Source organism: Oncorhynchus mykiss, chromosome 13 (genome assembly GCF_013265735.2).
Source record: "Oncorhynchus mykiss isolate Arlee chromosome 13, USDA_OmykA_1.1, whole genome shotgun sequence".
Classification (NCBI taxonomy): domain Eukaryota; kingdom Metazoa; phylum Chordata; class Actinopteri; order Salmoniformes; family Salmonidae; genus Oncorhynchus; species Oncorhynchus mykiss.
This window is the reverse complement of record NC_048577.1, coordinates 24613127-24640097: the sequence shown is the minus strand read 5'-3', so window position 1 is coordinate 24640097 and position 26971 is coordinate 24613127. Positions and strand designations below refer to the sequence as shown.

General features: G+C 40.1%; 2 protein-coding genes across 4 annotated transcripts in view; one reads left to right on the top strand and one right to left on the bottom strand.

Moving 5' to 3' along the window:
* The window catches only part of LOC100135918 (complement C3-like), a 47190-nt gene extending 33239 nt beyond the window's left edge, over nucleotides 1-13951 (top strand). For 2 of the 3 annotated variants that reach the window (XM_021557344.2, XM_036940683.1), the window contains 13 exons: nucleotides 4772-4935; nucleotides 5190-5348; nucleotides 5665-5724; nucleotides 6058-6148; nucleotides 6369-6417; nucleotides 6591-6678; nucleotides 9246-9335; nucleotides 9467-9572; nucleotides 9897-9986; nucleotides 10396-10479; nucleotides 10649-10732; nucleotides 11835-11970; nucleotides 13324-13951. In XM_021557344.2, coding sequence (XP_021413019.2) covers nucleotides 4772-4935; nucleotides 5190-5348; nucleotides 5665-5724; nucleotides 6058-6148; nucleotides 6369-6417; nucleotides 6591-6678; nucleotides 9246-9335; nucleotides 9467-9572; nucleotides 9897-9986; nucleotides 10396-10479; nucleotides 10649-10732; nucleotides 11835-11970; nucleotides 13324-13474 — 1352 coding nt within the window. In that variant the 3' untranslated portion in view covers nucleotides 13475-13951. Of the gene's footprint in view, nucleotides 1-4771; nucleotides 4936-5189; nucleotides 5349-5664; nucleotides 5725-6057; nucleotides 6149-6368; nucleotides 6418-6590; nucleotides 6679-8283; nucleotides 9209-9245; nucleotides 9336-9466; nucleotides 9573-9896; nucleotides 9987-10395; nucleotides 10480-10648; nucleotides 10733-11834; nucleotides 11971-13323 lie in introns of those variants that run through there. The other variant, XM_036940682.1, reaches the window with a different exon arrangement.
* A 1958-nt stretch (nucleotides 13952-15909) lies between these two features.
* LOC110486033 (nidogen-1) overlaps nucleotides 15910-26971 on the bottom strand; it is a 69244-nt gene continuing 58182 nt past the window's right edge. Inside the window, exons 17-20 of the mRNA XM_021557343.2 lie at nucleotides 25857-26014; nucleotides 24939-25062; nucleotides 22914-23026; nucleotides 15910-16478 (exon numbers count right to left, since the gene is read on the bottom strand). Coding sequence (XP_021413018.2) covers nucleotides 16360-16478; nucleotides 22914-23026; nucleotides 24939-25062; nucleotides 25857-26014 — 514 coding nt within the window. The 3' untranslated portion in view covers nucleotides 15910-16359. The remainder of the gene's footprint in view (nucleotides 16479-22913; nucleotides 23027-24938; nucleotides 25063-25856; nucleotides 26015-26971) is intronic.

Here is a 26971-nt window from a genome sequence, read left to right as displayed (position 1 = left end):
AGCGTGGTTGCGATTGCATCGTCTGTGGACCTATTGGGGCGGTAAGCAAATTGGAGTGGGTCTAGGGTGTCAGGTAGGGTGGAGGTGACTAGTCTCTCAAAGCACTTCATGATGACGGAAGTCATACCTTAAGCTTTCTTGGGAACAGGAACAATGGTGGCCCTCTTGAAACATGTGGGAACAGCAGACTGGGATAAGGATTGATTGAATATGTCCGTAAACACACCAGCCAGCTGGTCTGCGCATGCTTTGAGGATGCGGCTGGGGATGCCGTCTGGGCCTGCAGCCTTGCGAGGGTTAACACGTTTAAATGTTTTACTCACGTCGGCTGCAGTGAAGGAGAGTCCGCAGGTTTTGGTAGCGGGCCGTGTCAGTGGCACTGTATTGTCCTCAAAGCAAGCAAAGAAGTTATTTAGTCTGTCTGGGAGACATCCTGGTCCGCGACGGGGCTGGTTTTCTTTTTGTAATCCGTGATTGACTGTAGACCCTGCCACATACCTCTTGTGTCTGAGCAGTTGAATTGCAACTCTACTTTGTCTCTATACTGACGTTTAGCTTGTTTGATTGCCTTGGGGAGGGAATAGCTACACTGTTTGTATTCGGTCATGTTTCCGGTCACCTTGCCCTGGTTAAAAGCAGTGGTTCGCGCTTTCAGTTTCGCGCTAATGCTGCCATCAATCCACGGTTTCTGGTTTGGGAATGTTTTAATAGACGCTGTGGGTACGACATCGCCGATGCACTTTCTAACGAACTCGCTCACCGAATCAGCTTATTCGTCAATGTGGTTGTTGGACGCAATGTGGAACATATCCCAATCCACGTGATCGAAGCAGTCTTGAAGCGTGGAATCAGCGAACCAGCGTTGAACAGACCTGAGCGCGGGAGCTTCTTGGTAAAGTTTCTGTCTGTAGGCTGGAAGCAACCAAATGGATTCGTGGTTAGCTTTTCCGAAAGGAGGTCAGGGGAGGGCCTTTTATGCGTCGCGGAAGTTAGAATAACAATGATCCAGGGTTTTACCAGCCCTGGTTGCGCAATTGATATGCTGATAGAATTTCGGGAGTCTTGTTTTCAGATTAGCCTTGTTAAAATCCCCAGCTACAATGAATGCAGCCTCAGGATACAGTGCCTTGCGAAAGTATTCGGCCCCCTTGAACTTTGCAACCTTTTGCCACATTTCAGGCTTCAAACATAAAGATATAAAACTGTATTTTTTTTGTGAAGAATCAACAACAAGTGGGACACAATCATGAAGTGGAACAACATTTATTGGATATTTCAAACTTTTTTAACAAATCAAAAACTGACAAATTGGGCGTGCAAAATTATTCAGCCCCTTTACTTTCAGTGCAGCAAACTCTCTCCAGAGGTTCAGTGAGGATCTCTGAATGATCCAATGTTGACCTAAATGACTAATGATGATAAATACAATCCACCTGTGTGTAATCAAGTCTCCGTATAAATGCACCTGCACTGTGATAGTCTCAGAGGTCCGTTAAAAGCGCAGAGAGCATCATGAAGAACAAGGAACACACCAGGCAGGTCCGAGATACTGTTGTGAAGAAGTTTAAAACCGGATTTGGATACAAAAATATTTCCCAAGCTTTAAACATCCCAAGGAGCACTGTGCAAGCGATAATATTGAAATGGAAGGAGTATCAGACCACTGCAAATCTACCAAGACCTGGCCGTCCCTCTAAACTTTCAGCTCATACAAGGAGAAGACTGATCAGAGATGCAGCCAAGAGGCCCATGATCACTCTGGATGAACTGCAGAGATCTACAGCTGAGGTGGGAGACTCTGTCCATAGGACAACAATCTGTCGTATATTGCACAAATCCAGCCTTTATGGAAGAGTGGCGAGAGGAAAGCCATTTCTTAAAGATATCCATAAAAAGTGTTGTTTAAAGTTTGCCACAAGCCACCTGGGAGACACACCAAACATGTGGAAGAAGGTGCTCTGGTCAGATGAAACCAAAATTGAACTTTTTGGCAACAATGCAAAACGTTATGTTTGGCGTAAAAGCAACACAGCTGAACACACCATCCCCACTGTCAAACATGATGGTGGCAGCATCATGGTTTGGGCCTGCTTTTCTTCAGCAGGGACAGGGAAGATGGTTAAAATTGATGGGGAGAGGGATGGAGCCAAATACAGGACCATTCTGGAAGAAAACCTGATGGAGTCTGCAAAAGACCTGAGACTGGGACGGAGATTTGTCTTCCAACAAGACAATGATCCAAAACATAAAGCAAAATCTACAATGGAATGGTTCAAAAATAAACATATCCAGGTGTTAGAATGGCCAAGTCAAAGTCCAGACCTGAATCCAATCGAGAATCTGTGGAAAGAACTGAAAACTGCTGTTCACAAATGCTCTCCATCCAACCTCACTGAGCTCGAGCTGTTTTGCAAGGAGGAATGGGAAAAAATTTCAGTCTCTCTACCCCAAGCGACTTACAGCTGTAATCGCAGCAAAAGGTGGCGCTACAAAGTATTAACTTAAAACTTGTTATGGATGATGCGAATTTTCGCAGCTTTTTGTAAAAAATCGCGCAACATTTCAAAGTCCTGCTACTCATGCCAGGAATATAGTATATGCATATATAGTATGTGTGTATAGAAAACACTCTGAAGTCTCTAAAACTGGTTAAATCGGGTCTGTGGCTATAACAGAACGTGTTTAGGAGTAAAAATCCCTGGTAAAACTGTTTACCAAAAACACCCAAAAAATATTTGTCCGCCATTCAATGTATTGTTTAAGACGACAGAAAATATGCGAATCCCCTGTAAACGCCTACAGCTTCCACACGATGTCGCCATTGCTATCAATATCTGAATTATTTATCCTTGGTTACAACACGAATAGACCCCTCCTTTCTTGAGGCGCACCACAGTATGTTGTGAAACTGAAAAAATGGACGATGATTTCCAGACTTGCTGCTATCGAATACAGATCGCCCCGTGATCAATTTGATACATCATTAACGTTTATTAATACCTAAAGTTGGTTTAGAAAAGTAGTTTGAAGTGATTTGTAAAAGTTTATAGGCGACTTTTGTAATTTTAAAAAGTGACGTTGCGTCTTGTAAATGGGCTTTTCGCAGCATCAGACTGGCCTTCAGCAAATGACATTTTGGGTATACAATGACGGATTTAATCGGGAAAAAGACCCAATTGTGATGTATATGGGACATATAGGAGTGCCAACAAAGAAGCTCGTCCAAGGTAATGAATGTTTTATATTTTATTTCTGCGTTTTGGGTAGCGCCGGCTACCGCAAAATCTGTTGTTTACGTGTCGTGCTGGTATTTTGGGGGGTGCATGTTATCAGATAATAGCTTCTCATGCTTTCGCCGAAAAGCATTTTTCAAATCTGACTTGGTGGCTAGATTCACAACGAGTGTAGCTTTAATTCAGTACCTTGCATGTGTATTTTTATGAAAGTTTGAGATTTATTGAGTACTATACTCGAGTACTATAGGTGGCGCTCTGAAATTTCCGCTGAGCTGTCCCTGTGCAGGGACCACCTCCATAAGTCATTTTAAGGGGGCTGAATAATTTTGCACGCCCAATTTTTCAGTTTTTGATTTGTTAAAAAAGTTTGAAATATCCAATAAATGTCGTTCCACTTCATGATTGTGTCCCACTTGTTGTTGAGTCTTCACAAAAAAATACAGTTTTATATCTTTATGTTTGAAGCCTGAAATGTGGCAAAAGATCGCAAAGTTCAAGGGGGCCGAATACTTCGCAAGGCACTGTATGTGGTTTCCAGTTTACATAGAGTCAAATAAAGTTTGTTCAGGGCCATCTGTGTCTGCTTGGGGGGGAATATATACGGCTGTGATTATAATCTAAGATAATTCTCTTGGTAGATAATGCGGTCGACATTTGATTGTGAGGAATTCTAAGTCAGGTGAACAGAAGGACTTGAGTTCCTGTATGTTGTTATGATCACACCATGTCTCGTTAATCATAAGGCATACCCCCCCCGCCCCTCTTCTTACCAGAAAGATGCTTGTTTCTATCGGCGCGATGCGTGAAGAAACCAGCTGGCTGCAGCGACTCCGATAGCGTCTCTCGAGTGATCAATGTTTCCGTGAAGCAAAGAACGTTAGTCTCTGATGTCTCTCTGGAATGCTACCCTTGCTCGGATTTTATCAACCTTGTTGTCAAGAGACTGGACATTGGCGAGTAGTAAGCTAGGGAGTGGTGCGCGATGTGCCCGTCTCCGGAGCCTGACCAGAAGACCACTTCGTTTTCCCCTTTTACGGCGACGTTGTTTAGGTTCGCCGGCTGGGATCCGATCCATTGTCCTGGGTGGAAGGCAAAACACAGAATCCGCTTCGGGAAAGTCATATTCCTGATGGTGAGGTTAACGTTGCTCTTATATTCAGTCGTTCCTCCTGACTGTATGTAATGAAACTTAAGATTACCTGGGGTACCAATGTAAGAAATAACACGTAAAAAAACAAAATACTGCATAGTTTCCTAGGAACGCGAAGCGAGGCGGCCATCTCTGTCGGCGCCGGAAGTAATTCCGGAGCTGTTCAATTTTCAAGGCAAAACTTTTCCCGAAAACAAAGGTTGGCACATGTCAGATGTCTCTGTAGTGATGCTGCCTAATACCCAACAGGCAAAACGTGTTTGGTTAAATCCGTAAATGACCTGTAAGCGGTTATACAGAACATTTCTGTTGGGAAAATGCAGAAGATTGTCCATTAAAATGACAGATATTTTTTACAGTGTATGTTTGTATGTTTCCCCCACAGACAGGACCCACTGGCCTGCTCCAGGCAAAAACCTGTTCACATTGGAGGCCACAGCTTATGCCCTGTTAGCCCTGGTGAAGGCCGGTGCCTATGAGGAGGCTGGTCCCATCGTCAGATGGCTCAACAGGCTGGGGTTTAAAGGTGGAGAGGAGTCATACACTCAGGTAACAAGTAACATCAAACATCCAACCAGGGCAAACAAGCTGCCTAACTAACCTTGGCTAAGTAGGGCTACTGTCAATATCATATAATTTGAAACAGGCTGCTTCAAGGTCATACAACTTTATAACACAATATTGGTAATATGATGTGTGTTGGAGAAAGCTGCATTTAGGAGACAGCAAATACAACACTCAAAACTCAAGAGCCACATATGACACTTTGTACACTTTCTTACCTCCTGATTCTTCCAAAATAGGCCACTATCATGGTGTTCCAGGCTGTTGCAGAATACAAGATGAAAGCAGGAAAAGTAAAAGACATTGATCTGAATGTGGACATTGATATCGCAGGGAGAGCTCAAGTCATCAAGTGGTCATTTAACAAACGTAACGCCTTACTCACACGCTCCGACAAGGTAAGGACGTATTCACACATAAGCCCCTTTGTAACACGTTAGAAGTGCAGACCTATTGTCAATGAGCGCAGAACAACACAATCTAGCTACCTGAATCACCCCTCTGGGTCAAAATGTTGCAGGTGTGAAAATGGTTCCCAGAGGAAAGGAGCAAGGCAACCTGTATCACAGAGGGGGAAGGAGAAATGTGTGTTAGAGGAAGCAAAATTAGAGAATAGTTGATCACAGCCAGATGGAATAAGGACTACAACAGTGTGGGATGTATGCTATGTTGTCTGTTTGGCAGGTCTTAAATTAAAGTTTTCATTCTGTATAGGTCATGCTGCATGAGAACTTCACAGTAACAGCCAAAGGAACTGGTCAGGGGGGATTATTGGTAAGAAGCATGCCACTTTTTCTTACAAGGCCTTAATTCCAGGAGAGACACTGGCATTTAGTCTGCCGACAAATGGGCAATGATGCATCATTTTATGGGGGCGGGGGCTATCCCTCTGCCCATCCTTCCTTACCCCAAATCTAGCCTCAGGTACCCAGGCTTTGCTCAAGTCAACAGTTCCCTGTTTTCTTTCCACACAATAGTGCACACACAATGCACTGGATTTAAATGAGTCGAATTAGTGTGAAGACAATATTTGATAACATTCAAATGAAATGAGTACCTAAGGCTAACCACGTAACACCAACCCTCTCCATGCCTATCCGTGTCAAGGTTACAACCTTATACTATGCCATGCCCAAGGAGAAGAACCAAGACTGCAAAAACTTTGTGCTTGATGTGGAACTAATAAAACAGGATACAGGTAGGCTACTTGTCATGGCTATTGTATTTGAACTTGTTTCCACTCCACAGTGATAATTCAAGTTTGTTTGTTTTGTTTTATTTAATTGAAATGGGTAAGAGCTAATAGTGGCAGATTTACGTTCTGTGGTTGTTGATATCTGCAACACTGAAGTTGCCCCACTGTGTGTGATGTCATATTGCTAAATCTACCTTCAAAATGACATTTCTTGTTTTTTAAGTTTCACTCAAAGAAGCTACAGAGACATATAAGCTCTACATTGACGTGTTGTAAGTAAAAGAAAAACCTGATTACTCGGGGTATACTGTAATCACCATCATACCTTGCCATAGGCCAATATTGTTATATCTGATTCTTATCTAGTGAGGAACAGGAAATACTTGCAAAAATGAAATCAGTCCAAATCAAGTCTTGCTTATGGACACTCCCATTCTCTCCTAAGGTTTAACTCTGACAGAAATGCCACCATGACAATTTTAGACATCAGCTTGCTGACTGGCTTTGAAGTTGACTTTGAGGATCTGAAACAGGTGAGTGATCAATGTTGATATAGCAGATGGCTTACGGTGCATCGCTACTGCCTTTCTGAGAGCTAGAAGTACTGTTGCCCTGGCCTGGATCCAGAAAACGCATTGCCATGTACTGGGTCAGTAGTATTGACTAGAGGTCAACCGATTATGATTTTTCAACGCCGATACTGATATCGATTATTGGAGGACCAAAAAAAGCCGATACCGATGAATTTTTATTCATATATTTGTAATAATGATAATTACAACAATACTGAATGAACACTTTTATTTTAATATACTACATAAGATCAATTTAGTCTCAAATAAATAATGAAACATGTTAAATATGGTTTAAATACTGCAAAAACACAGTTGGAGAAGAAAGTAAAAGTGCAATATGTGTCATGTAAAAAAGCTAACGTTTCAGTTCCTTGCTGAGAACATGAGAACATGTGAAAGCTGATGGTTCTTTTTAACATGAGTCTTCAGTATTCCCAGTTAAGAAGTTTTGGATTGTAGTTATTATAGGAATTAAAGGACTATTTCTCTCTATACCATTTGTATTTCATATACCTTTGACTATTGGATGTTCTTATAGGCACTATAGTATCGCCAGCCTAATCTCAGGAGTTGATAGGCTTGAAGTCATAAACAGCGCTGTGCTTCAAGCATTGCGAAGAGCTGCTGGCAAACGCAGGAAAGTGCTGTTTGAATGAATGCTTACGAGCCTGCTGCTGCCTACCATCGCTCAGTCAGACTGCTCTATCAAATATCAAATCATAGACTTAATTATAATAAACACACAGAAATACGAGCCTTACATCATTAATATGGTCAAATCCGGAAACGATCATTTCGAAAACAAAACGTTTATTCTTTCAGTGAAATTTGGAACCGTTCGGTATTTTATAGAATGGGTGGCAACCCTAAGTCTAAATATTGCTGTTACATTGCACAACCTTCAATGTTATGTCATAATTATGTCAAATTCAGGCAAATTAATTACGGTCTTTGTTAGGAAGAAATGGTTGCATATACTGTTGCATATACCCTGACTCTGCTTGCACTGAACGCAAGAGAAGGGACACAATTTCCCTAGTTAATATTGCCTGCTAACATGAATTTATTTGAACTAAATATGCAGGTTTAAAAAAATATTCTTGTGTATTGATTTTAAGAAAGGCATTGATGTTTATGGTTAGGTACATTGGTGCAACGATTGTGCTTTTTTCACGAATGCGCTTTTGTTAAATCATCATCCGTTTGGCACAGTAGGCTGTGAATCGTTGATAAAGTAACAGGCACCGCATTGATTATATTCAACACAGGACAAGCTAGTTCAACTAGTAATATCATCAACCATGTGTAGTTAACTAGTGATTATGTTAAAACTGATTGTTTTTTATAAGATAAGTTTAATGCTAACTAGCAACTTACCTTGGCTCCTTGCTGCACTCACGTAACAGGTGGTCAGCCTGCCACGCAGTTTCCTCATGGATTGCAATGTAATCGGCATCCAAAAATGCTGATTACAGATTGTTATGAAAACTTTAAATCGGCCCTAATTAATCGGCCATGCCGATTTAATCGGTCAACCTCTAGTGTTTACTGTGCTTCTTGCAGATCTCCTAGAATGCCTGGAGTCCAGGCTGTTTCTCCAGAACGCCTGGAATCATTGGATGTCAGAGAGGGATCACAGTGTTCCTTTTGGCTGGGCAATTTCGGGTGATACATACCTAGCAAAACAGCTTGCAGATATGCGGCCTTAATTTGATCCCTGTGCTGTCGCAGTGAAATGCAAATTGTGCTGTATTTGAGGTTTAAAAAGGCTTCTAAAGTTTCCACAAATTAGACTTGATTTGCCCTAACGAAACATTTATCAACCCCTACAAAAATGTTCAGTAGTTATAATCCACATGCTAATACAAATGTCTTGTTGCTACAGGATTATCTTCCTGCTGTGAGAAACATGGTCAAATTAAGATAGCAGATCTGCATGTACTCTTACCCTTAATAGTCTTTCATTAGCCTAATTGTAATATTTCCCTGTAAAATCAATTGGATCCATACTTGCGAACATTAAAAAAAAGTTTTTGTCAATGATTAATCAACAGCCGAATAAAATTGTTGACGTAGTGGCACGTGATCAAAGGCTACATGTTAGCTGTTCGCATGACATAACCTGGCAAATTCCATATTGGCGAATTAAAATCGTTGACGTAGTTGGACGCGAGAGAACACTTTTCCTTAACAGCAGTCAAACAGCACCATTTGCCAATCAGTTACTTTTTAGTGTACCAATTTTTAACTGGACGAGTCGCTAAAATTGTTTATGTTGTTTCGCGTGATAGAATGCTACATTGTAGTTGGTCCCATCAGATAACCTGGCACATGTTAGCCCTATGCTAACCTCACCAGTGTGAGCTCTGGTGTAGTTATGGCAATACTATGAATCCCTCAACCTGGATGAACACTTCTTAGCACAGCATTGCCAAACACAGTTTTTCTTCATTTCAGATTTTTTTTTGTGGATAATACAATAAACATTAATGGTTCAAAGTTCACTCTTGTGTTTTTGCTTGCAGTTGTCAACTGGGAGGGAAAAGTACATTCAGAAGTTTGAAATGGACCAAACGTTGTCTGAGAGGGGCTCCCTCATCATCTATCTTGACCAGGTATCTGTTTGTGACTACATGCCACACTGGTATTGAAATGACTTTCTTCTGCTCAGTGACAGTGACATGTTTACAATGACGTAACTTAATTGTATTATTCAACTTTCACTATATCTCCGGTATCCATTAAGGTATCTTTTAAACTACCAGACAAAGTGGCGTTCAGAATACACAAGGTACAAGATGTAGGTCTGCTTCAACCTGTTGGGGTCACCGTTTATGAATACTATGCTCAAGGTATGCTTTATTTGAGAGGTGATATGAACCAGACCTGGTTTAAATAGAATGTACCTTTCTTTAAAATACTTAACCTGTACTTGATTCAGCTTGTCTGGTGGAATAGAACCAATGGAATATTCCCAAAAGTATAAACCCTGCCCATCTGGCATTCCAGGTAGGCTCAATCAAACACTCAAAGTATTTGAAAGAAAATGAAAAACTAGTTGAACCCAGGTCTGATATAAGCACAAATACTCACATGTACCTCAGACTACAATGCATTCACTAGAAATACCAACACACAGAAGAAATTGTTTTGAATAGGGACTTTTGTCATTTTAGAGAACCGCTGTGTGAAGTTCTACCACCCATTGAAGAAGGATGGAACCCTGAACCGGCTTTGTCAAGATGATGTGTGCCGTTGTGCTGAAGGTACCATGCCTCGGTGACCAAATTTCTGCCAAAAAGTAGTTGCAGTTATAGGATCAGCTTACTCTACTCTGATCCTTTTACCATTGTCAACAATCCCTCCATCATCCATTCAATGTTCAGGAAAAACCTAAATGTTGTGTTCCATTTTCACATCGAATGATCATTTTGCCTGTACAATGCTATGTTAATGTTGCCTGGGAACCAGTCTGTTTCTGTCATCTTTCAACTCCTTGCGACTCCTTGTCATGTCAAACAATGACACGGAGTACAATGAGTGGAATGTTCGCACAAAACATGTTCTGAATTTCAGCATAATGTTAATATTCTGAATGCCAAAGTAATACTGTCCTCACTATATAGATTTTCTGGTTACTTTGAAACGTTCATACACATGACCTTTCTTTCATAGAGAGCTGTAGCTACCAGAAGAAACTTGGAGACGTGAGTGAAATAAAATTGTTGGACAAAGCCTGCGAATCTCATATGGATTATGGTAAGTCTGTTGAGGCAGACAATTGTGTTCAGTGTTCAGTAGTATGACACAAAGTGCTTTGCAATGGGACCATTTGTGTTTTCTCCCTACTGGACACAACACAGGTTTTATTAAATTGAACAAAATGATATGTTAATTTATTCATATGACTCTGTCTTTTTTTTCACAGTTTTCAAAGCCTCCATGGTCAATGCAACACTGGAGTCCTACACCGACACATACCTCATGGAAATAAAAATGATTATTAAAGAAGGTAGGATAAGTCCTTAATGTTTAGTCCGGAGTTCCCAAACGAGAATCATTCACTGCTGGATTATAATGGAGTAGGACGATGTGTATAATCAGTGGCAGTTGATATTTTGTTAACATTTTCAAATGCTCCTCTCACTTCAACACAAATGTGTCATTCCGCAAATATCATTGGGTAGTGTAATTTGTCAAAAATATATATTTTGAATTTTTCACCTAATTTTCACATTCTGATCAAATTCATAAAACCATGTTTCCCAATCTCAGGAGGTTTATTTAAAAGAAATTACTATAGTGACAGGGTTGATCATAACAGTGTTGACGATTTCATCTTGAATCAACAATGATCAACTTCCCTTCTGACAGGGGAAATGGAAGCTTGTAGTGTGCAACAGAGAGGGGCAATTGAATGCAAGCTTAATACAAATATTTCACTTGTTAAAATATTTCTAGCCTTCCTATCGATGAGTAACAGGGTTGACTTGTTATGTTTAATGTGCTCAGTTTTCCACAACTAAACACCAGAAAACGGCCAGCTCACCTGCTTGTACATTTTGATTTGACTATTAAATGTTCAATGTTTCTTCAGCAAAAACTGAGGGACAACTGTTAATGAATCACTAATCACATGAAATAAGTAAACATCTTCAGAAATGACTTTACCAAAGCAACAAAGTAAATAGGGCTTCACAATGATGGTGAAAACTTGTGAAAATCTTGGGGTTATGTGGGTTAAAATTTTCCAGAGAAGTTGGACAAAAATGTGGGACATGCCAAAATGGGGATTTTCAGAGAAAACAAATCACTTACTTGAATAAAAACAGACAGCTATTGGATTTTTTTTAACATGGTTTAGTTAGAGCATAGATGTTCGTGGTCCAACTGGTAAATCAACTGTTTTATCAACATTTACACGCATAATATCTGAAGTATATAAAAGGCAATCTAGTTGTGAAGCGACCCAAATATTCCCTAGAAACACAATATGGTTTTGCACACAAATGCAAATGTTTTTGTTTTGCAAGCCACTCTTTTTTTTCCCAGAAAGTTTAAAACCAAAGTTCTTTACAAATGAGATCAACGTTTAATGTTTCACTTCTCTTTAGGCACTGACCTTGTGTTAGAAGGGGGAAAACGCTTGTTCCTGGCCCACCCCTCCTGTAGAGAGGCACTAGATCTGAAAGAAGGCCAGAGCTACCTGCTCATTGGAGACACTGCAGATCTAATCCAGAGTGGTCACGGGTAAGAAATGTCTCATCATTTCATTACGCTAGTTTCAAAAGGGTTTTGAAGAGAAATCTTGCCCACGACTCATATTTTTTCAAAAAGCAACTTTCATGAACATATGTTTTTTAATCGAAAACCAGACATTTTAGGCTCATTCTGGTCTTCAGTTTGACCGTTCGTTGCAAAAGTGATATGTTTTGGTATTTTAGTAGTAAATCTTGCTATTTTCGCCCCTAGCGGTACCAATGAAATCATAATGTAAAGGCACCTTGAGAAGGTGCCTCTACGTCATTTCAAGGGAGGGGTTCTGTATGAAATACACTCCCTTCTAGATGTGCTGGGTGGTTCCACCTGAAGTCTTACTATAAAAGCAGGTGAAAGCCTGCCTTATTTGGAAATTATCTTGGTAAGTGGAGTGTGCCAATATATTTAGCATGATGTTACCTTGACTAGACTACAGACGTTACACAAAATTCAAAAGAAAGTAAGGTGCATTTCCCCATATGGACATAAATTCTATATTTTTGCTTACCGTTTCATACACATCTATGCATTTGACAAAAAACATGTAAACTATGAGGATTATACATTCATATTTTGTAGCTACATCCTTAGAAGAAATAGATGACAATGGTGGTCATGTCAACTTGTTGTCTTTTTTCCCAACCACTGACTGATTGGTGTGGTCTGCTAAAACAGATGGCTCATACTGTTGTTGAATGGTTGTGAGTTCTAGTCAATGTGTATAAACCCTGGATGACCAACAGGGGGCGCTGTATTGAAACCACATTGTGGATTCAGATTCCTGATTAAACTTTCAAGTGTAGATCAGATTAAACAAACAATGGAATGCAGTATCCGCTTTAAAGGAGTAGTTCAGTATTTACAACTTGACGTTAGATGGTTCCTCAACCTTAAAGCAGTCTATGGGCCAGGAAAAACTGTAATCAATGGTTGTTTTTTCATTAAACAGCCATTACAAACTAACTTTAGCCACCGCTAGCTAACAATCAATGGAAGTGATGGGGGGGGGGGGTGTGAGCATGTTATTTTTGAATGGCCAAATCACCTTTTAAGTAACATCAAGCCAAATATGGAGTTATTCCTTGATTTCGGTGATTTGGAGAAAACATTTTTTTTACATTCTCACATGCCCCCATCACTTTCAATGATTTTTATGCTAGCAGTGGCTCAAGTTTGTAGTGGCTGTTTAAAGAACTTAACCATGGATTACAGTTTGTCCTGGCCCATAGACTACTTTCATCCTTGAAGTAAAAGCTATAAATGAGCTATTTTATTAACTGTAACTGTATTTCCGTCACACTACTAGACCGCAAACCCTGCTAAGAGCTATGTCTTTGTTTCTAGATTCGACTATGTATTGGGTGAGCGGACATGGATCGAATACTGGCCCACAAGTGATGAGTGCAATATGCAGGATCAGGAAAAGACCAGGAAAAGATGTTTGGAAATCTATGACTTTGTTCACGAAATGCAAAGCGAAGGATGTGTAAACTAGAGTGAACATGTGTTATTCTGTTGTTTTCATTTGACACAGTCATTGTATTCCTTGCACAAGAATGTCTTTGTTCCAAATGTAGCCTAAATTAGCACTATACTTGTCAATTCAAATGCTTTTGTTTGTTTCAATCCCCTGTCGAGTCAGACCAAAGACTTACAAAAATGGGACCGATGCCACTGCTTTGCACTCAGAATTAAGGAGATGGATTTATGGTCCAGCCCTTTGACTAGCATTCTGTCGATAGGTGTACTTGTACATCAAGCTGCCTCACGCTACAGACACAGGAGATGGGTTTCTGCCCTATTGGCTGTTCTGGCTCAGACAAGGCTTACTTACTTAGGCTGTGGCCAGAGATGTTGCATTCGCCACAGTTCATTTTGAGATCTTTTAGAAATGTAATGCATATACCAATGACAATGTGTGAATTCACAAACCACAAACTGTTATTAAAGTTACTGTATGCCTTCAAAAAAAGACAAATAGCTTCCTGATAACTAACATGTTACTGTACTAACAAGAACAAAGACAATGTACAAACTTGTAAAAAAAAAAAAGGTTTAATAGGACAGCTGTACAGATTGTAAATGTCCTATTTTTTCCCACAGTCGCCGCACAGCTGCACACACACAGTACATGCGTTAACCTTATGTAACACTCCTATGGTGGGCTGTCAACCCTCTTATGGGGAGAATGAGGTCATCAAAAGGCACTGGGCCAACTTCTCTCCAGATAGGCTTGTGGCAGTCAAACACCAACAACCTGGCGTTATGCCCAACAATCTGTACACCTTCAGAGTAGTAATCAGCTATAACTGTTCATCAAGCGCACCACTGGAAAGGTGTACTTCAGATAATAGGTCTACAGTTGAAGTCGGAAATGTACATACACTTAGGTTGGAGTCATTAAAACTAGTTTTCAACCACTCCACAAATGTTTTGTTAACAAACTATAGTCTTGGCAAGTCGGTTAGGACATCTACTTTGTGCAAGACACAAATCATTTTCCCAACAATTGTTTACAGACAGATTATTTCACTTATAATTCACTGTATCACAATTCCAGTGGGTCCAAAGTTTACATACACTAAGTTGACTGTGCCTTTAAACAGCTTGGAAAATTCCAGAAAATTATGTCATGGCTTTAGAAGCTTCTGATAGGCGAATTGACATCATTTGAGTCAATTGGAGGTGTACCTGTGGATGTATTTCAAGGCCTACCTTCCAACTCAGTGCCCCTTTGCTTGACATCATGGGAAAATCAAAAGAAATCAGCCAAGACCTCAGGAAAAAAAATTGTAGACCTCCACAAGTCTGGTTCATACTTGGGAGCAATTTCCAAAACCCTGAAGGTACCACGTTCATCTGTACAAACAATAGTACGCAAGTATAAACACCATGGGACCAAGCAGCCGCCATACCGCTCAGGAAGGAGACGCGTTGTCTCCTAGAGATGAACGTACTTTGGTGCAAAAAGTGCAAATTAATCCCAGAACAACAGAAAAGGACCTTGTGAAGATGCTGGAGGAAACAGGTACCAAAGTATCTATATTCACAGTAAAACTAGTCCTATATCGAAAAAGGCTGCTCAGCAAGGAAGAAGCCACTGCTCCAAAACCACCATGAAAAAGCCAGACTACGGTTTGCAACTGCACATGGGGACAAAGATGGTACTTTTTGGAGAAATGTCCTCTGGTCTAATAAAACAGAAATAGAACTGTTTGGCCATAATGACTATCGTTATGTTTGGAGGAAAAATGGTGAGGCTTGCAAGCCGAAGAACACCATCCCAACTGTGAAGCACGGGGGTGGCAGCATCATGTTGTGGGGGTGCTTTGCTGCAGGAGGAACTGGTGCCTAAAATAGATGGCTTCATGAGGAAGGAAAATGATGCAGATATATTAAAGCAACATCTCAAGACATCAGTCTTGACATCAGTTAAAGCTTGGTCGCAAATGGGTCTTCCAAATGGACAATGACCCCAAGCATACTTCCAAAGTTGTGGCAAAGTGGCTTAAGGACAACAAGCCAAGGTATTGGAGTGGCCATCACAAAGCCCTGACCTCAATCCCATAGAAAATGTGTGGGCAAAACGGAAAAAGCGTGTGTGAGCAAGGAGGCATCTAAAACCTGACTCAGTTACACAAGCTCTGTCAGGAGGAATGGGCCAAAATTCACCCAACTTATTGTGGGAAGCTTGTGGAAGGCTCCCCGAAACGTTTGACCCAAGTTCAGCAATTTAAAGGAATACTAACTGAGTTTTTGTCAACTTCTGACCCACTGGGAATGTGATGAAAGAAAGAAATTCTGAAATAAATCCTTCTCTACTAGTATTCTGACATTTCACATTCCTAAAACAAAGTGGTGATCCTAACTGACCTTAAACAGGGAATTTTTACTAGGATTAAATGTCAGGAATTGTGAGTTTAAATGTATTTGGCTAAGGTGTATGTAAACTTCTGACTTCAACTGTATATTTCAGGTATTTATTTACAATACAAAAAAATACAATGTGACTTTTTATCAAATGGATCAGAAAATAATGCCAAAATAATTTGTGAGGTTTCAAATACACACAGTAACAACGTCAAATGACTAGATAGGTGGAAGCAATAGGATAGCAACTCCACCTAACCAACCAGAGAACTACAGTAGAGATCCCTATCATATCCTTACAAACTGCCCAATCCTCTCAGATCTGCCAGAGGGAACTCAACAAGGAACTGAGCAATAGAGGCCTAGCGATCTGAATGGATTTGGGCCACAGAGCAACAGGCAGCCGGATGCAGCTTATCTTTCTTCCTCTAAAGAGGAAGTTGGAAGGCACACGTGTCACAACTCCTTTTGTGCAGTTAGCAGGAGAATCTACTGATCTCTCTTCAGTCCTCACAATTTCCTCTCTACACAGCTTCCGTCCACCACGTCTGGGCACCGGCAGGTGAAGCCGCCGCGGCGAGGTAGACAAAGGTGTGAACAGCCTCCGTTGTTCGAGCAGTAGTTATATGCTGTGGAAGACATTTGGATAACATTACCATCATTTACAGGAGTTTCTAGCCATTTGGCACAATTGTACTTTAAATTGTACTTTGATATCAAATGCACACTACATGTGGTCTGAATAAGAATAAGCGCAAACCCCACCAAAAGCAGCAGTAGGGATATTCACAGTGCTATAACAACACAGCTACATACTCGTACACTAAAAACTGTTTAATTGATAACGTGACATTTCACACACACAAAAAACATTCACTGTATGCTCTAGGAGTGTTTCAGACACCCAGAGTACTTTGAAAAAGACAGAACAGATTTACACTGTTCTTGGTCCTGCGGTCTTGATTATGCAGTAATGTAAACCAGACTGAGGGCTCTATTATTAAAACCTCTACAGGATTGGTGGGTCCCCATCAGGACGGTTGAGCTAACATAGGCTAATGTGATTATCATGAGGTTGTACGTAACAAGAACATTTCCCAGGACATAGACATATCTGGTATTGGCAGAAAGATTAACAAGAATTTAAGCTAACTGCACTGTCCAATTTACAGTAGCTATTACAGTGAAATAATACCATGCTATTGTTTGAGAGTGCACAGTTATGAACTTGAAATGTATTAATAAACCAATTAGGCACATTTAGGCAGTCTTTTACATCTTTTTTATACAGAAATGCAATGGTTCTTTGTATCAGCCTAAAATGTTGCACATACACTGTTGCCATCTAGTGGCCAAAATCTAAATTGCGCCTCGGCTGGAATAATACATTATGGCCTTTCCCTTGCATTTAAAAAATGATGGTAAAAAAAAATATATATATATGTTTTACCAGATCTAATGTGTTACATTCTCCTACATGAATTGAACATTTCCATAAACTTCAAAGTGTTTCCTTTAAAATGGTTTCAAGAATAAGCAAATATCCATGCTTCAGCTTCTAAAGCATGAAGCAGCTAGATCATTTTAGGCGAAAATTTAAAAAAAGGGTCCGATCCTTTAAAGAAAGAAAATGAAATAAAAATAGAAATGTAACATAATTTAGGAGCAACAATAAAATAACAGTAGCGAGGCTATACACAGGGGGTTCCGGTACAATGTGCGGGGGCACCGGTTATTCAAGGTAATTGAGGTAATATGTACAGTTGAAGTCGGAAGTTTACAAACACTTACAGTGCCTTGCGAAAGTATTCGGCCCCCTTGAACTTTGCGACCTTTTGCCACATTTCAGGCTTCAAACATAAAGATATAAAACTGTATTTTTTTGTGAAGAATCAACAACAAGTGGGACACAATCATGAAGTGGAACGACATTTATTGGATATTTCAAACTTTTTTAACAAATCAAAAACTGAAAAATTGGGCATGCAAAATTATTCAGCCCCTTTACTTTCAGTGCAGCAAACTCTCTCCAGAAGTTCAGTGAGGATCTCTGAATGATCCAATGTTGACCTAAATGACTAATGATGATAAATACAATCCACCTGTGTGTAATCAAGTCTTCGTATAAATGCACCTGCACTGTGATAGTCTCAGAGGTCCGTTAAAAGCGCAGAGAGCATCATGAAGAACAAGGAACACACCAGGCAGGTCCGAGATACTGTTGTGAAGAAGTTTAAAGCCGGATTTGGATACAAAAAGATTTCCCAAGCTTTAAACATCCCAAGGAGCACTGTGCAAGCGATAATATTGAAATGGAAGGAGTATCAGACCACTGCAAATCTACCAAGACCTGGCCGTCCCTCTAAACTTTCAGCTCATACAAGAAGAAGACTGATCAGAGATGCAGCCAAGAGGCCCATGATCACTCTGGATGAACTGCAGAGATCTACAGCTGAGGTGGGAGACTCTGTCCATAGGACAACAATCAGTCGTATATTGCACAAATCTGGCCTTTATGGAAGAGTGGCAAGAAGAAAGCCATTTCTTAAAGATATCCATAAAAAGTGTTGTTTAAAGTTTGCCACAAGCCACCTGGGAGACACACCAAACAGGTGGAAGAAGGTGCTCTGGTCAGATGTAAACCAAAATTGAACTTTTTGGCAACAATGCAAAACGTTATGTTTGGCGTAAAAGCAACACACCATCCCCACTGTCAAACATGGTGGTGGCAGCCTCATGGTTTGGGCCTGCTTTTCTTCAGCTGGGACAGGGAAGATGGTTAAAATTGATGGGAAGATGGATGGAGCCAAATACAGGACCATTCTGGAAGAATCCTGATGGAGTCTGCAAAAGACCTGAGACTGGGACGGAGATTTGTCTTCCAACAAGACAATGATCCAAAACATAAAGCAAAATCTACAATGGAATGGTTAAAAAATAAACATATCCAGGTGTTAGAATGGCCAAGTCAAAGTCCAGACCTGAATCCAATCGAGAATCTGTGGAAAGAACTGAAAACTGCTGTTCACAAATGCTCTCCATCCAACCTCACTGAGCTCGAGCTGTTTTGCAAAGAGGAATGGGAAAAAACTTAAGTCTCTCGATGTGCAAAACTAATAGAGACATACCCCAAGCGACTTACAGCTGTAATCGCAGCAAAAGGTGACGCTACAAAGTATTAACTTAAGGGGGCTGAATAATTTTGCATGCCCAATGTTTCAGTTTTTGATTTGTTAAAAAAGTTTGAAATATCCAATAAATGTCGTTCGACTTTATGATTGTGTCCCACTTGTTGTTGATTCTTCACAAAAAAATACAGTTTTATATCTTTATGTTTGAAGCCTGAAATGTGGCAAAAGGTCGCAAAGTTCAAGGGGGCCGAATACTTTCGCAAGGCACTGTAGGTTGGAGTCATTAAAACTCATTTTTCAACCATTCCAAAAATGTCTTGTTAAGAAACTATAGTTATGGCAAGTCGGTTAGGACATCTACTTTGTGCATGAGACAAGTCATTTTTCCAACAATTGTTTACAGACAGATTATTTCACTTCACAGTATCACAATTCCAGTGGGTCAGAAGTTTACATACACTAAGTTGACTGTGCCTTTAAACAGCTTGGAAAATTACAGAAAATGATGTCATGGCTTTAGAAGTTTCTGACAGGCTAATTGAAATATTTTCAGTCAATTGGAGGTGTACTTCAATCAAAAGAAATCAGCCAAGACCTCAGAAAAAAAATTGTAGACCTCTACAAGTCTGATTCATCCTTGGGAGCAATTTCCAAACGCCTAAAGGTACCACATTTATCTGTACAAACAATAGTACGCAAGTATAAACACCATGGGACCACGCAGCCGTCATACCGCTCAGGAAGGAGACGAGTTGCGAAAAGTGCAAATCATTCCCAGAACAACAGCAAAGGACCTTGTGAAGATGCTGGAGGAAAAAGGTACAAAGGAATCTATATCCACAGTAAAATTAGTCCTCTATCAACATAACCTGAAATGCCGCTCAGCAAGGAAGAAGCTACTGCTCCAAAACCACAATTCTTTCCAGACTATGTTTGGAGGAAAAAGGAGGAGGTTTGCAAGCAGAAGAACACCATCCCAACCGTGAAGTACGGGGGTGGCAGCATCATGTTGTGGTGGTGCTTTGCTGCAGGAGGGAATGGTGCACTTCACAAAATAGATGGCATCATGAGGAGGAAAATTATGTGGATATCTGAAGAAATTAGTCAGGAAGTTAAAGCTTGGTCGCAAATGGGTCTTCCAAATGGACAATGACCCCAAGCATACTTCCAAAGTTGTGGCAAAATGGCTGAAGGACAACAAAGTCAAGGTATTGGAGTGGCCATTGCAAAGCCCTGGCCTCAATCCAATAGAAAATTTGTGGGCAGAACTGAAAAAGCGTGTGCGAGCAAGGAGGGCTAGAAATCTGACTCAGTTACAGCAGCTCTGTCAGGAGGAATGGGCCCAAATTCACCCTACGTATTGTGGGAAGCTTGTGGAAGGCTACCCAAAATGTTTGACCTACATAAAAAAAAATGTAAAGGCAATGCTACCAAATACTAACTGAGTGTATGTAAACTTCTGACCCACTGGGAATGTGATGATAGAAATAAAAGTTTAAATAAATAATTTTCTCTACTATTATTCTGACATTTCACATTCTTAAAATAAAGTGGTGATCCTAACTGACCTAAGACAGGGAATTTTTACTCTGATTAAATGTCAGAAATTGTGAAAAACTGAGTTTAAATGTATTTGGCTAAGGTGTATGTAAACTTCCAACTTCAACTGTATATTTCAGGCATTTATTTACAAATTATTTGGGCATTATTTTCTGATCCATTTGATAAAAAGTCACATTGTATTTTTTTTTGTAATGTAAATACAGCTTGCAGCTGTGCTTCCCTTCGTAGTCCGTAATAGTTTGTAAGCCCGAACCCTAACCCTAACCCTAACCCAACCATTTGTACCTCTGCATTAGCTTTAATGTAAGGCATTGACTGCTGTATGTCTAAACCTAAAACCCCTTGAATCCAAATTTTAAAAAAGACTGTCTTGATGAATGGTTAAAAGCAGTTGGCTGGCGGTTCACCATCCTAAAGCCTTTAATCACACAACATCGGGCATCATTTTTCTTTTTCAACATCGGCCGTCATTTCACGACAATTCTGCATGTTGAATGGCCACCGTTCGTCGACACTCATTAGGCGATCTACAGCACATAGCCAACTATACTATAAGTACTTACTATACCACTCATACTGTACACAAATTAAGGCCAGAAAGTAAGAACAGATCCCCATGGTGGATTGGATCAGACCAGATAAATCCAGCGGGAGCCCAGATGTATGAACATGGCAGACGGTGCACATTCCGCCAGACCCGAGTAATTGCATCCAGACCATGTAAGGATATATATGTAGGAAGGGGGGGTGGGAAAATTGGGCGGTTGCTGAGTAAAGGGAACCTCTGCATAGCCAGCTGTCACGTTACAATTATGAGACTCTCAGCTGTATCCATGTACAGCTGCGTATTTAAAGCTATGTATCCAACTTGACTAATTCTGCTTCAGTGCTATATAACTAATCTAGAACCACAACCATTAGAGTTGGGATCAATTCCATGGAATAGAATTGGACATAAATTCAGATCACATACGTATGTGTTTATTGTATAGACCTACACTAGTGGTCACTAACCAGTCGATCGCCAAACATTTCTGGAGAAAAGCAGACGATAAAGGCATAAAGGGTCCCTTTTTTTGTGTTGCGCTGTTGGCGGCAGGTGCACTTGATTCAGAAGCCCTGCGCACCGGGATACAAAGTGTTCCTATTTTGAACCATTTCATTTGTCTGAGAAGGCAAACTGCCTACCCTGTGGACCAGGAGATCTCTGGCGAAATTGAGTGTGCCGACTGCGTTGGCCAATTGGATAGCTCAAATCTCTGTGCCTACCTACAGCTTCCACGACCCTAGCCTGTGAGAGGTTTCATGACTTTTAAAACCATGACCAGAGAGACTGTCAAATAACACAGCAAAGAGCGGCTGTTTTTATGAGTGAGTTCACGTCTGAGTTTTATTCAGCACTGTTAACACTGTTTTTATTCAACACTATTACAAAACGTGCTTCTCTCTACTTCCACTCGCGCTGTAGCTGCAATGAATGAGTAGCCAGGTGTATCGATAGCCCTGCGTTTTTATTACTATTAGCAGCTTGTCGTGTCTGTTTTAATATCAAGGAGTATTTCACTTTCTCGGGTCATAGGAAAAACAGGAATTTGTGCCTGAGGCAGATGCAGTGCGACTCGAGTTTCGCCATCAGGTGGAAGACTGTGTCCCGTCTCTCTGGTCAGCCTCAGAGGACAGGAAGGAGGGACCATGAGAGGCAGACCCTCTGCTGAGGCTAATGCCGTGTTCAAAACAACTGGGAACTCGGAAGTCTTCCAACTTCAGTGCGTTCAAGACAAATGGCAAATCTGAAGAAAAAAAAACAAGATCCGACTGAACATTTTTTATTTGACCCGCCATCCAACTCGGAAACGCTGGTCTCTTTTTCTAGATCTTTCCGACCTGATGTTCACTGATGTCATAATTTGACCTTTTTTTTTTCCCAGAGTTACCAGTCTTGAAAGCATTATGACCATCAGATGCAGGTACCTATAATCAGTCCAGCGAATGATGTACATTTATGCTCAGCTGTGCCTTGCAAGTGCTACACCAACTGATCTATTTTATTATCAAAGCTCGAGTTTTGAAATATAATATGGTCTGAGAATAACAATATTGACAGGCAAGGCATATAGCCAATATGCTGTGATAATGTATTAGGACTACTGCACAAACCTCATTCCTACAGAACTGTTTTTTTAGGTTAATGTTATATTTTTTAACAACTACAAAAGTGATCTTGACTCAGTCTAGGTCAGTGGCCTTTTCTATCTTCAAATGGTACCCTATTCCTTATATAGTGTACTTATTTTGACCAGAGCCTATAGGGTGCCATGTGGGATGCAAACCAAGGCTATTGAGAGAGTGAGGAAGTGTGAGGAGGCTTACCTTGTGGGCATTGAGTTGGGGTCGTGGCAATGCCGTACACTCGTGAACGCTTCTGTGGCAGAAACTCGTCCGTCTCTCTGTCCGTTGTGCGGTCCACGGCTACCACCGCCTCCCTGGCAACAGCAAACAACATTATCAGAGCATTTTCTAAACATTCGCTGGGCCCCCTCGGGACCACACACCAACGTTTGAGCCATGCTTAGTGCTATACATTACTTAAGTAATAATACTTTACTAATCATATTTGACAACTTTTACTTCACTACATTCCTAAAGAAAATGATCTACTTTTACTCCATACATTTTATTTTCCCTGGCAGCCAAAAATACTTGTTACTTTTTGAATGGTTAGCAGGACAGAAAAGTAGTCCAATTCACACACTTATCAAGAGAACTCACTTTACTTGACTCATTTTCTATTAATAAATCCGCCCCTTTTTTTCAATTTTTGCCTAAAATTACATACCCAAATCTAACTGCCTGTAGCTCAGGCCCTGAAGCAAGGATATGCATATTCTTGGTACTATTTGAAAGGAAACCCTTTGATGTTTGTGGAAATGTGAAAGGGATGTAGGAGAATATAATACAATGGATCTGGTAAAAAATAATACAAAGGAAAAAAATGTTCTTCTTACCATCATCTTTGAAATGCAAGAGAAAGGCCAAAATGTATTATTCCAGCCCAGGTGGAATTTAGATTTTGGCCACTAGATGGCAGCAGTGCATGTGTAAAGTTTTAGGCTGATCCAATGAACCATTGCATTTCTGTTCAAAATGTTGTATCAAGACTGCCCAAATGTGCCTAATTTGTTTATTAATACATTTTACTGTTCAAAATTAGGCACTCTCTTCAGACAATAGCATTGCATTATTCCACTGTAATAGCTACTGTAAATTGGACAGTTCAGTTAGATTAACAAGAATTTAAGCTTTCTGCCAATATCAGATATGTCTATGTCCTGGGAAATTCTCTTGTTACTTACAACCTCATGCTAATCGCATTAGCCTACGTTAGCTCAACCGTCCCATGGAAGGGAAACCGATCCCGAATATGTTTTAAGGTATATTTACTTTTACTCAAGTATGACAATTGTGTACTTTTTTCACCATTGGTCACGTCAAATAAACATTGTCATTAAACAAATATGGACATTTATGAGACAGTTGCTTTTTTAAATAAATAGAACTCTTTCAAATGGCTATGAAGAAAGAGAGCATAAACCTCATACTCATAACTTTGAAGTCGACTACCATTCTAATGAAGGCTCTTACTCTATTGACTGCCGTGAAAAAATACATTCTACATGACAATAATCCTTTCTATCATTCATTGCCAAGGTTTTTTATTTATTTTCATGAATCTTTTGAAAATGGGCAATATACTGACCTGATGTATACAAATCTGAGCATTTTAAGTAATGGGAAATGGATGCATGCTCATGAAATAGGTGTGTATGAATTAATTAATTAATTAAACAAATCAAATTGTATTCGTCATGTACACAGCTTACAGAAGGTATGAAAGGTTATTATTACACATCATTAAATATCTTTAGGCAAAAATTACAGACAGTATTCAACAATTAGCAAATTAGAACTCAAATTATTGATATAGAATTTATTTTTATATGATTTAAATATATTTATAAATAATTAGAAGCCTATAGTTCTATACCTACTGTATTTCTATTTTTAATGCAGTCATGTTTTAATTTGAAGCACCTTCACTTGTTTGTAACAATTGCAAGACTTTGTATTTCTGGTCAACTTCATTCTGCAGTTATAGTCAGTCACAGAGAGACAGATAGGCTTGAACATCTTGATTCTATGTATAGCAGAGATTGTATGTGTATAGTAGGATAATCTACAGAAGGGCAGTCTGTAAATAACAAGCATTTTCAAGAGCAACTTTAGTAACAATAGTTTTGGGAAAGAGCTTGGAGATTTAACGATGCTCCTACCAAGGTACAAACGATGAACTTAGCCTTAAGATGCTTTTGGGAAACTGGTCCCAGGTGATCATACCTTCTCCAGTCAGTGTAGTAAAGGTTCCTCCCATGGGATACGATGGCGAAAGGATACTGAATCCCCTCCACAATAGTCCTACGGTTCCTACTGTTGGGGTCCATACACTGTACCTTACGAGTACCTGTAAAAAAATAAAAAATAAAACATGCAGCAGTCAAACCAACATCCCTGCTGTGAGCACCAGTGGTGTAAAGTACTTAAGTCGTACTTTTTAAAGTATTTTTACTTAAGTCATTTTTTGGGGTATCTGTACTTTACTTTACTATTTACATTTTTGACAACTTTTACTTTTACTTCACTACATTCCTAAAGAAAATAATGTACTTTTTACTCCATACATTTTCCCTGCTACCCAAAAGTACTTGAATGCTTCGCACAGAAAAATGGTCCAACATATGCAAGAAAACATCCCTGGTCATCCCTTATGCCTCTGATCTGGCGGACTCACTAAACACACATGCTTCATTGGTAAATGATGTCTGAGTGTTGGCTATCCAAAAATAAAATAAAAAAAGAATATAGTGCCGTCTGGTTTGCTTAATATAAGGAATTTGAAATTATTTATACTTTTACTTTTTTTACTCAAGTGGGTGACTTTCACTTTTACTTGAGTCATTTTCTATTAAGGTATCCTTACTTTTACTCAAGTATGACAATACAGTACTTTATCCACCACTGGCTAGCACCATGCTCCAACTAACTGAGTCATCTGAACTGTCTCAGTACAGTGGGATTTTCCCATGGATTGCTACATAGCATGTTTAGCTCACAATATCAATAGTGTTAGCATGTTTAGTGTAGCGTCTTCACCTGCATCAATAGGGTCAGCATGTTTAGCATAGCTTCTTAACAACATCAATAGTGTAAGCATAGTTTTTTACAGATAGTGTCTGCATGTTTAGCGTAGCCTCTTACCAGCGTCGGCCCAGCATAGTTGCTGGCTCTCAGGGTCGTATGTCAGGCCGTTGGGCAGCCCCAGGTCGTCCTTAACCAAGACTGTCCTGTCGGTTCCGTCCATGTTGGACATCTCGATCTTGGGCCCGTCTCTGTTCCAGTCTGCCCAGTAGAGTCGTCTGGACAACAAGACATAGAAAACATTCCTGTCACAATGCTTAGAACCATATTTTTAAACCAACAGCTTTAAAAAGGAACACAGCACCAGTGATTTGTGTTGTCAACCCTACGTCAAACCTACAGTGGGGCAAATAAGTATTTAGTCAGCAACCAATTGTGCAAGTTCTCCCACTTAAAAAGATGAGAGAAGTCTGTAATTTTCATCATAGGTACACTTCAACTATGACAGACAAAATGTGGAAAAAAAATCCAGAAAATCACATTGTAGGATTCTTAATGAATTTATTTGCAAATTATGGTGGAAAACAAGTATTTGGTCAATAACAAAAGTTTATCTCAATACTTTGTTATATACCCTTTGTTGGCAATGACAGAGGTCAAACGTTTTCTGTAAGTCTTCACAAGGTTTTCACACACTGTTGCTGGTATTTTGGCCCATTCCTCCATGCAGATCTCCTCTAGAGCAGTGATGTTTTGGGGCTGTTGCTGGGCAACACGGACTTAAAACTCCCTCCTAAGATTTTCTATGGGGTTGAGATCTGCAGACTAGCTAGGCCAATCCAGGACCTTGAAATGCTTCTTACGAAGCCACTCCTTCTTTGCCCGGGCGGTGTGTTTGGGATCATTGTCATGCTGAAAGACTCAGCCACGTTTCATCTTCAATGCCCTTGCTGATGGAAGGAGGTTTTCACTCAAAATCTCACAATACATGGCCCCATTCATTCTTTCCTTTACACGGATCAGTCGTCCTGGTCCCTTTGCAGAAAATCAGCCCCAAAGCATGATGTTTCCACCCCCATGCTTCACAGTAGGTATGGTGTTCTTTGGATGCAACTCAGCATTCTTTGTCCTCCAAACACGACGAGTTGAGTTTTTACCAAAAAGTTATATTTTGGTTTCATCTGACCATATGACATTCTCCCAATCTTCTTCTGGATCATCCAAATGCTCTCTAG